The 12,701-nt window shown below is 47.3% G+C and overlaps 1 protein-coding gene across 1 annotated transcript in view; it reads right to left on the bottom strand.

Annotated features, from left to right (window-relative positions):
- The window catches only part of LOC310999157 (uncharacterized protein), a 65,254-nt gene that overhangs the window by 47,822 nt on the left and 4,731 nt on the right, over positions 1–12,701 (bottom strand). The window contains exons 3-6 of the mRNA XM_083989481.1: positions 12,535–12,618; positions 11,977–12,221; positions 11,557–11,650; positions 11,307–11,459 (exon numbers count right to left, since the gene is read on the bottom strand). Coding sequence (XP_083845607.1) covers positions 11,307–11,459; positions 11,557–11,650; positions 11,977–12,221; positions 12,535–12,618 — 576 coding nt within the window. The remainder of the gene's footprint in view (positions 1–11,306; positions 11,460–11,556; positions 11,651–11,976; positions 12,222–12,534; positions 12,619–12,701) is intronic.

Here is a 12,701-nt window from a genome sequence, read left to right as displayed (position 1 = left end):
ACCATCCATCCAACCATCTATCCAACCATCCATCCAACCATCCATCCAACCATCTATCCAACCGTCTATCCAACCATCTATCCAACCATCTATCCAACCGTCTATCCAACCATCTATCCAACCATCTATCCAACCATCTATCCAACCATCTATCCAACCGTCTATCCAACCATCTATCCAACCATCTATCCAACCGTCTATCCAACCATCTATCCAACCATCTATCCAACCATCTATCCAACCGTCTATCCAACCATCTATCCAACCATCTATCCAACCATCTATCCAACCATCTATCCAACCATCTATCCAACCATCTATCCAACCGTCTATCCAACCATCTATCCAACCATCTATCCAACCGTCTATCCAACCATCTATCCAACCATCTATCCAACCATCTATCCAACCATCTATCCAACCATCTATCCAACCATCTATCCAACCATCCAACCATCTATCCAACCATCTATCCAACCATCTATCCAACCATCCAACCATCTATCCAACCGTCTATCCAACCATCCAACCGTCTATCCAACCATCCAACCGTCTATCCAACCATCCAACCGTCTATCCAACCATCCAACCATCTATCCAACCGTCTATCCAACCATCCAACCATCTATCCAACCATCCAACCATCTATCCAACCATCTATCCAACCATCCAACCACCTATCCAACCATCTATCCAACCATCCAACCATCTATCCAACTATCCAACCATCCATCCAACCATCCAACCATCCAACCATCTATCCAACCATCCAACCATCCAACCACCTATCCAACCATCCAACCATCTATCCAACCATCTATCCAACCATCCAACCATCTATACAACTATCCAACCATCCATCCAACCATCCAACCATCCAACCATCCAACCACCTATCCAACCATCCAACCATCTATCCAACCATCTATCCAACCATCCAACCATCTATACAACTATCCAACCATCCATCCAACCATCCAACCATCCAACCATCCATCCAACCATCCAACCATCCAACCACCTATCCAACCATCCAACCATCTATCCAACCATCTATCCAACCATCCAACCATCTATCCAACCATCCAACCATCTATCCAACCATCTATCCAACCATCCAACCATCTATCCAACCATCCAACCATCTATCCAACCATCCAACCATCTATCCAACCATCCAACCATCTATCCAACTATCCAACCATCTATCCAACCATCCAACCATCTATCCAACCATCCAACCATCTATCCAACCATCCAACCGTCTATCCAACCATCCAACCGTCTATCCAACCATCCAACCATCTATCCAACCATCCAACCGTCTATCCAACCATCCAACCGTCTATCCAACCATCCAACCATCTATCCAACCGTCTATCCAACCATCCAACCGTCTATCCAACCATCCAACCATCTATCCAACCATCCAACCATCTATCCAACCATCCAACCGTCTATCCAACCATCCAACCGTCTATCCAACCATCCAACCATCTATCCAACCGTCTATCCAACCATCCAACCGTCTATCCAACCATCCAACCATCTATCCAACCATCCAACCATCCAACCATCTATCCAACCATCCAACCGTCTATCCAACCATCCAACCGTCTATCCAACCATCCAACCATCTATCCAACCATCCAACCATCTATCCAACCATCTATCCAACCATCCAACCGTCCATCCAACCATCTATCCAACCGTCTATCCAACCATCCAACCATCTATCCAACCATCCAACCATCTATCCAACCGTCTATCCAACCATCCAACCATCTATCCAACCATCCAACCATCCAACCATCTATCCAACCATCCAACCATCTATCCAACCGTCTATCCAACCATCCAACCATCTATCCATCCAACCGTCTATCCAACCATCCAACCATCTATCCAACCATCTATCCAACCGTCTATCCAACCATCCAACCGTCTATCCAACCGTCTATCCAACCATCTATCCAACCATCCAACCGTCTATCCAACCATCCAACCGTCTATCCAACCGTCTATCCAACCGTCTATCCAACCATCCAACCGTCTATCCAACCGTCTATCCAACCATCTATCCAACCGTCTATCCAACCATCCAACCGTCTATCCAACCATCCAACCATCTATCCAACCATCTATCCAACCATCCAACCATCTATCCAACCGTCTATCCAACCATCTATCCAACCGTCTATCCAACCATCCAACCGTCTATCCAACCATCCAACCATCTATCCAACCATCTATCCAACCATCCAACCATCCAACCGTCCATCCAACCATCTATCCAACCGTCTATCCAACCATCCAACCGTCTATCCAACCATCTATCCAACCGTCTATCCAACCGTCTATCCAACCGTCCATCCAACCATCTATCCAACCATCTATCCAACCATCTATCCAACCATCTATCCAACCGTCTATCCAACCGTCTATCCAACCGTCCATCCAACCATCTATCCAACCATCTATCCAACCATCTATCCAACCATCTATCCAACCGTCTATCCAACCGTCTATCCAACCGTCTATCCAACCGTCTATCCAACCATCTATCCAACCATCCAACCATCTATCCAACCATCTATCCAACCATCCAACCATCCAACCATCCAACCATCCAACCATCTATCCAACCATCCAACCATCTATCCAACCGTCTATCCAACCGTCTATCCAACCGTCTATCCAACCATCCATCCAACCATCCATCCAACCATCCATCCAACCATCCATCCAACCATCCATCCAACCATCCATCCAACCATCTATCCAACCATCTATCCAACCATCTATCCAACCATCCATCCAACCATCCATCCAACCGTCTATCCAACCGTCTATCCAACCGTCTATCCAACCGTCTATCCAACCGTCTATCCAACCGTCTATCCAACCGTCTATCCAACCGTCTATCCAACCATCCATCCAACCATCCATCCAACCGTCTATCCAACCATCTATCCAACCATCTATCCAACCGTCTATCCAACCATCTATCCAACCGTCTATCCAACCGTCTATCCAACCATCTATCCAACCATCTATCCAACCATCTATCCAACCGTCTATCCAACCGTCTATCCAACCGTCTATCCAACCGTCTATCCAACCATCTATCCAACCATCTATCCAACCATCTATCCAACCGTCTATCCAACCATCTATCCAACCGTCTATCCAACCGTCTATCCAACCATCTATCCAACCATCTATCCAACCATCTATCCAACCGTCCAACCATCTATCCAACCGTCTATCCAACCGTCTATCCAACCATCCATCCAACCGTCTATCCAACCGTCTATCCAACCATCCATCCAACCATCTATCCAACCATCCATCCAACCATCCATCCAACCATCCATCCAACCATCCATCCAACCATCCATCCAACCATCTATCCAACCATCTATCCAACCATCTATCCAACCGTCTATCCAACCATCTATCCAACCATCCATCCAACCGTCTATCCAACCATCTATCCAACCGTCTATCCAACCATCTATCCAACCATCTATCCAACCATCTATCCAACCATCTATCCAACCGTCTATCCAACCATCTATCCAACCATCTATCCAACCGTCTATCCAACCGTCTATCCAACCATCTATCCAACCATCTATCCAACCATCTATCCAACCATCCATCCAACCATCTATCCAACCATCTATCCAACCATCTATCCAACCATCTATCCAACCATCCAACCATCTATCCAACCATCTATCCAACCATCTATCCAACCATCCAACCATCTATCCAACCGTCTATCCAACCATCCAACCGTCTATCCAACCATCCAACCGTCTATCCAACCATCCAACCGTCTATCCAACCATCCAACCACCTATCCAACCATCCAACCATCTATCCAACCATCCAACCATCTATCCAACCATCTATCCAACCATCCAACCACCTATCCAACCATCTATCCAACCATCCAACCATCTATCCAACTATCCAACCATCCATCCAACCATCCAACCATCCAACCATCTATCCAACCATCCAACCATCCAACCACCTATCCAACCATCCAACCATCTATCCAACCATCTATCCAACCATCCAACCATCTATACAACTATCCAACCATCCATCCAACCATCCAACCATCCAACCATCCAACCACCTATCCAACCATCCAACCATCTATCCAACCATCTATCCAACCATCCAACCATCTATACAACTATCCAACCATCCATCCAACCATCCAACCATCCAACCATCCATCCAACCATCCAACCATCCAACCACCTATCCAACCATCCAACCATCTATCCAACCATCTATCCAACCATCCAACCATCCAACCATCTATCCAACCATCCAACCATCTATCCAACCATCTATCCAACCATCCAACCATCTATCCAACCATCCAACCATCTATCCAACCATCCAACCATCTATCCAACCATCCAACCATCTATCCAACTATCCAACCATCTATCCAACCATCCAACCATCTATCCAACCATCCAACCATCTATCCAACCATCCAACCGTCTATCCAACCATCCAACCGTCTATCCAACCATCCAACCATCTATCCAACCATCCAACCGTCTATCCAACCATCCAACCGTCTATCCAACCATCCAACCATCTATCCAACCGTCTATCCAACCATCCAACCGTCTATCCAACCATCCAACCATCTATCCAACCATCCAACCATCCAACCATCTATCCAACCATCCAACCGTCTATCCAACCATCCAACCGTCTATCCAACCATCCAACCATCTATCCAACCATCCAACCATCTATCCAACCATCTATCCAACCATCCAACCGTCCATCCAACCATCTATCCAACCGTCTATCCAACCATCCAACCATCTATCCAACCATCCAACCATCTATCCAACCGTCTATCCAACCATCTATCCAACCATCCAACCATCTATCCAACCGTCTATCCAACCATCCAACCATCTATCCAACCGTCTATCCAACCATCCAACCATCTATCCATCCAACCGTCTATCCAACCATCCAACCATCTATCCAACCATCCAACCATCTATCCAACCGTCTATCCAACCATCCAACCGTCTATCCAACCGTCTATCCAACCATCCAACCATCTATCCAACCATCCAACCATCTATCCAACCATCCAACCGTCTATCCAACCGTCTATCCAACCATCCAACCATCTATCCAACCATCCAACCATCCAACCGTCTATCCAACCGTCTATCCAACCATCCAACCATCTATCCAACCATCTATCCAACCATCCAACCGTCTATCCAACCGTCTATCCAACCATCCAACCATCTATCCAACCATCCAACCATCTATCCAACCATCCAACCGTCTATCCAACCATCCAACCATCTATCCAACCATCCAACCATCTATCCAACCATCTATCCAACCATCCAACCGTCTATCCAACCATCCAACCGTCTATCCAACCGTCTATCCAACCGTCTATCCAACCATCCAACCGTCTATCCAACCGTCTATCCAACCATCTATCCAACCGTCTATCCAACCATCCAACCGTCTATCCAACCATCCAACCATCTATCCAACCATCTATCCAACCATCCAACCATCTATCCAACCGTCTATCCAACCATCCAACCATCTATCCAACCATCTATCCAACCATCCAACCATCCAACCGTCCATCCAACCATCTATCCAACCGTCTATCCAACCGTCTATCCAACCATCTATCCAACCATCCAACCGTCTATCCAACCATCTATCCAACCGTCTATCCAACCGTCTATCCAACCATCTATCCAACCATCTATCCAACCATCCAACCGTCTATCCAACCGTCTATCCAACCATCTATCCAACCATCCAACCATCTATCCAACCATCTATCCAACCATCTATCCAACCATCCAACCGTCTATCCAACCGTCTATTCAACCGTCTATCCAACCGTCTATCCAACCGTCTATCCAACCATCCAACCATCTATCCAACCATCTATCCAACCATCCAACCATCCAACCGTCCATCCAACCATCTATCCAACCGTCTATCCAACCATCTATCCAACCGTCTATCCAACCATCTATCCAACCGTCTATCCAACCATCTATCCAACCGTCTATCCAACCATCTATCCAACCGTCTATCCAACCGTCTATCCAACCGTCTATCCAACCGTCTATCCAACCATCTATCCAACCATCCAACCATCCAACCGTCCATCCAACCATCTATCCAACCGTCTATCCAACCGTCTATCCAACCATCTATCCAACCATCCAACCGTCTATCCAACCGTCTATTCAACCGTCTATCCAACCGTCTATCCAACCGTCTATCCAACCATCTATCCAACCATCTATCCAACCATCCAACCATCCAACCGTCTATCCAACCGTCTATCCAACCGTCTATCCAACCGTCTATCCAACCATCTATCCAACCATCCAACCGTCTATCCAACCATCTATCCAACCGTCTATCCAACCGTCTATCCAACCGTCTATCCAACCGTCTATCCAACCGTCTATCCAACCATCTATCCAACCATCTATCCAACCGTCTATCCAACCATCTATCCAACCATCTATCCAACCATCTATCCAACCATCCAACCGTCTATCCAACCGTCTATCCAACCGTCTATCCAACCGTCTATCCAACCGTCTATCCAACCATCTATCCAACCATCTATCCAACCGTCTATCCAACCATCTATCCAACCATCTATCCAACCATCTATCCAACCATCTATCCAACCGTCTATCCAACCGTCTATCCAACCATCTATCCAACCATCCAACCGTCTATCCAACCGTCTATCCAACCGTCTATCCAACCGTCTATCCAACCGTCTATCCAACCGTCTATCCAACCATCTATCCAACCATCTATCCAACCATCCAACCGTCTATCCAACCGTCTATCCAACCGTCTATCCAACCATCCAACCGTCTATCCAACCATCCAACCATCTATCCAACCATCTATCCAACCATCCAACCATCCAACCGTCCATCCAACCATCTATCCAACCGTCTATCCAACCGTCTATCCAACCATCTATCCAACCATCCAACCGTCTATCCAACCATCTATCCAACCGTCTATCCAACCGTCTATCCAACCGTCTATCCAACCGTCTATCCAACCATCTATCCAACCATCTATCCAACCGTCCATCCAACCGTCTATCCAACCATCTATCCAACCGTCTATCCAACCATCTATCCAACCATCTATCCAACCGTCCATCCAACCGTCTATCCAACCATCTATCCAACCATCCAACCGTCTATCCAACCATCTATCCAACCGTCTATCCAACCGTCTATCCAACCATCTATCCAACCATCCAACCATCTATCCAACCGTCTATCCAACCGTCTATCCAACCGTCTATCCAACCATCTATCCAACCATCCAACCGTCTATCCAACCATCTATCCAACCATCCAACCGTCTATCCAACCATCTATCCAACCGTCTATCCAACCATCGATCCAACCATCTATCCAACCATCTATCCAACCATCTATCCAACCATCTATCCAACCATCCAACCGTCTATCCAACCATCTATCCAACCATCCAACCATCCAACCGTCTATCCAACCATCCAACCGTCTATCCAACCATCCAACCATCTATCCAACCGTCTATCCAACCATCCAACCGTCTATCCAACCATCCAACCATCTATCCAACCATCTATCCAACCATCCAACCATCTATCCAACCGTCTATCCAACCATCTATCCAACCGTCTATCCAACCATCCAACCGTCTATCCAACCATCCAACCATCTATCCAACCATCTATCCAACCATCCAACCATCCAACCGTCCATCCAACCATCTATCCAACCGTCTATCCAACCGTCTATCCAACCATCTATCCAACCATCCAACCGTCTATCCAACCATCTATCCAACCGTCTATCCAACCGTCTATCCAACCGTCTATCCAACCGTCTATCCAACCATCTATCCAACCATCTATCCAACCATCCAACCGTCTATCCAACCGTCTATCCAACCGTCTATCCAACCGTCTATCCAACCGTCTATCCAACCGTCTATCCAACCGTCTATCCAACCGTCTATCCAACCGTCTATCCAACCATCTATCCAACCATCCAACCGTCTATCCAACCGTCTATCCAACCGTCTATCCAACCGTCTATCCAACCGTCTATCCAACCGTCTATCCAACCGTCTATCCAACCATCTATCCAACCATCCAACCGTCTATCCAACCATCCAACCGTCTATCCAACCGTCTATCCAACCGTCTATCCAACCGTCTATCCAACCGTCTATCCAACCATCTATCCAACCATCTATCCAACCATCCAACCGTCTATCCAACCGTCTATCCAACCGTCTATCCAACCGTCTATCCAACCGTCTATTCAACCGTCTATCCAACCATCTATCCAACCATCTATCCAACCGTCTATCCAACCATCTATCCAACCATCCAACCGTCTATCCAACCATCTATCCAACCGTCTATCCAACCGTCTATCCAACCATCTATCCAACCATCCAACCATCTATCCAACCGTCTATCCAACCGTCTATCCAACCATCTATCCAACCATCCAACCGTCTATTCAACCGTCTATCCAACCATCTATCCAACCATCTATCCAACCGTCTATTCAACCGTCTATCCAACCATCTATCCAACCATCTATCCAACCATCCAACCATCTATCCAACCATCCAACCGTCTATCCAACCATCTATCCAACCGTCTATCCAACCGTCTATCCAACCATCTATCCAACCATCTATCCAACCGTCCATCCAACCGTCTATCCAACCGTCTATCCAACCATCTATCCAACCATCCAACCGTCTATCCAACCATCTATCCAACCGTCTATCCAACCGTCTATCCAACCATCTATCCAACCATCCAACCGTCTATCCAACCGTCTATCCAACCATCTATCCAACCATCCAACCGTCTATCCAACCGTCTATCCAACCATCTATCCAACCGTCTATCCGTCTATCCAACCGTCTATCCAACCATCTATCCAACCATCCAACCGTCTATCCAACCATCTATCCAACCGTCTATCCAACCGTCTATCCAACCGTCTATCCAACCGTCTATCCAACCATCTATCCAACCATCTATCCAACCATCCAACCGTCTATCCAACCATCTATCCAACCATCCAACCGTCTATCCAACCATCTATCCAACCATCCAACCATCTATCCAACCATCTATCCAACCGTCTATCCAACCATCTATCCAACCATCCAACCATCTATCCAACCATCCAACCGTCTATCCAACCATCTATCCAACCGTCTATCCAACCGTCTATCCAACCATCTATCCAACCATCTATCCAACCGTCCATCCAACCGTCTATCCAACCGTCTATCCAACCATCTATCCAACCATCTATCCAACCGTCTATCCAACCATCTATCCAACCATCTATCCAACCGTCTATCCAACCATCTATCCAACCATCTATCCATCTATCCAACCATCTATCCAACCATCTATCCAACCATCCAACCATCTATCCAACCATCCAACCATCCAACCACCTATCCAACCATCTATCCAACCATCCAACCATCTATCCAACCATCCAACCATCCAACCGTCTATCCAACCATCTATCCAACCATCTATCCAACCATCCAACCATCTATCCAACCATCTATCCAACCGTCTATCAAACCATCTATCCAACCATCTATCCAACCATCTATCCAACCATCCAACCATCTATCCAACCATCCAACCATCCAACCACCTATCCAACCGTCTATCCAACCATCTATCCAACCATCTATCCAACCATCCAACCATCTATCCAACCATCTATCCAACCATCTATCCAACCATCTATCCAACCATCTATCCAACCATCCAACCATCTATCCAACCATCTATCCAACCGTCTATCCATCTATCCAACCATCCATCCATCTATCCAACCATCTATCCAACCATCCAACCATCTATCCAACCATCTATCCAACCATCTATCCAACCATCTATCCAACCATCTATCCAACCATCTATCCAACCATCTATCCAACCATCTATCCAACCATCCAACCATCTATCCAACCATCTATCCAACCGTCTATCCATCTATCCAACCATCCATCCATCTATCCAACCATCTATCCAACCATCCAACCATCTATCCAACCATCTATCCAACCATCTATCCAACCATCTATCCAACCATCTATCCAACCATCTATCCAACCATCTATCCAACCATCTATCCAACCATCCAACCATCTATCCAACCATCCAACCATCCAACCACCTATCCAACCGTCTATCCAACCATCTATCCAACCATCTATCCAACCATCCAACCATCTATCCAACCATCTATCCAACCGTCTATCAAACCATCTATCCAACCATCTATCCAACCATCTATCCAACCATCCAACCATCTATCCAACCATCCAACCATCCAACCACCTATCCAACCGTCTATCCAACCATCTATCCAACCATCTATCCAACCATCCAACCATCTATCCAACCATCTATCCAACCATCTATCCAACCATCTATCCAACCATCTATCCAACCATCCAACCATCTATCCAACCATCTATCCAACCGTCTATCCATCTATCCAACCATCCATCCGTCTATCCAACCATCTATCCAACCATCCAACCATCTATCCAACCATCTATCCAACCATCTATCCAACCATCTATCCAACCATCTATCCAACCATCCAACCATCTATCCAACCATCTATCCAACCGTCTATCCATCTATCCAACCATCCATCCATCTATCCAACCATCTATCCAACCGTCTATCAAACCATCTATCCAACCATCTATCCAACCGTCTATCCAATCATCCAACCATCCATCCAACCATCCAACCATCCAACCATCTATCCAACCATCTATCCAACCATCCAACCATCTATCCAACCGTCTATCCAACCATCCAACCATCTATCCAACCGTCTATCCAACCATCCAACCATCTATCCAACCATCCAACCATCTATCCAACCATCTATCCAACCATCTATCCAACCATCCAACCATCTATCCAACCATCTATCCAACCATCTATCCAACCATCTATCCAACCATCCAACCATCTATCCAACCGTCTATCCAACCATCCAACCATCTATCCAACCATCCAACCATCTATCCAACCGTCTATCCAACCATCCAACCATCTATCTATCTATCTATCTATCTATCTATCTATCTATCTATCTATCTATCTATCTATCTATCTATCCATCCATCCATCTATCCGCTGCACCAACCGGGTCGTGGCGTGCTGGTCCTGATGGTCAGCGTGGCCGGCAGCTGCATGGCGGTGAAGGCGGAGCCGGGCTGAGCGGCGGCGTCGGGAACCGGTCTGGTCCGGACCGGGGACACGCCCACGCTGGGCCGGACCAGCTGGCCCAATGAGGAGGCTGCGGGGACAACGAGGCGTCGGCTGGGATCAATAATCAATTATCGATAATCAGACTGTTTTATTGGTCGGCGTGTGAGGAAGGGGGCGGGGCTTACACTGGATCAGCGTCAGCGGTTGGACCGTCTGACCCGGCTGCAGGTTGAGGACCAGCGGAGCGCCGCGGTTCATCATCGTCTGCATCGGGAAACCCTGGAAGGAAGGAAACACACTCATGTCGTCACGGTGACATCACGAAGGAAGTCAAGAGTTAAGGAAGGGAATAAGGATTGTGGAAAGAAGGAAGGGAAAAAGGAAGGATGGAGGGAGGGAACAGATCGGGTCAATTGGATCAAAAGAGAAAGGAATTAGGACGAAGGGGAGAAAAGAAGGAAGGAAGGAAGGGAATAAGGATTGTGGAAAGAAGGAAGGGAAAAGAACAGGACAACAGGAGGGTAAAAAGAACCAGAATACAGAACCTAACCCTGAGTGACATCACAGTGAGGTCACAGACCAGAGGGAGTGTGTGTTTATCGCACCTGCGTGGCGAAGAGGAAAGGCTGGGAGCTTCCTGCCCCGGGGGCTGGGAGGAGAAACGTCCCGCCGGCCGTCTGCGTCAGGAAGAGAGGAGTCTGATGAGTCATCGGGGGCGGGGCCTGATGAGTCATCAGGGGCGGGGCCTGATGAGTCGCCATCAGAGGGGGCGGAGCCTGATGAGTCGCCATCAGCGGGGGCGGAGCTGAGACGGCGATGGAGGCAGGAGGAGGAGGAGGAGGAAGCATCACTGAGGAAGAGGAAATGGTAAATGGACTTGCACTTATATAGCGCTTTTCTAGTCTCTTGGACCACTCAAAGCGCTTTACACTGTAGGTCACATTCACCCTTTCACACACATTCACACAGCGCTGTAGCGCAGGAATCTAACCATTCACACACATTCACACACCCAATGGACACATCGGGGGGCAAGCGTGGGTTCAGTGTCTTGCCCAAGGACACTTCGACATGTTGCCAGGAGGAGCCTGGAATCGAACCAGTCGTCATGACAACACAGAGCGGACGGCAGTGATTGGCTGATCACAGACAGACTCTCTCACCTGTAGGAGCAGGTGTGGCGGGAGGGGGAGGGGTCCTGGGGGGCGGAGTCTCAGAGGCCGGAAGAGGAGACGATGAGTCCTCCACTGGACAGAAACACAGAGTAGAGTTACTTTACTATTAGATTACTACAGTAACTAGAGTAGAGTTACTTTACAATTAGATTACT

This window comes from Trachurus trachurus, assembly GCF_905171665.1.
Source record: "Trachurus trachurus genome assembly, chromosome: 16".
In the NCBI taxonomy this organism is placed as follows: Eukaryota; Metazoa; Chordata; class Actinopteri; order Carangiformes; family Carangidae; genus Trachurus; species Trachurus trachurus.
Note: the sequence above shows the minus strand (reverse complement) of the source record. Positions and strands in the feature narration are given on the sequence as shown.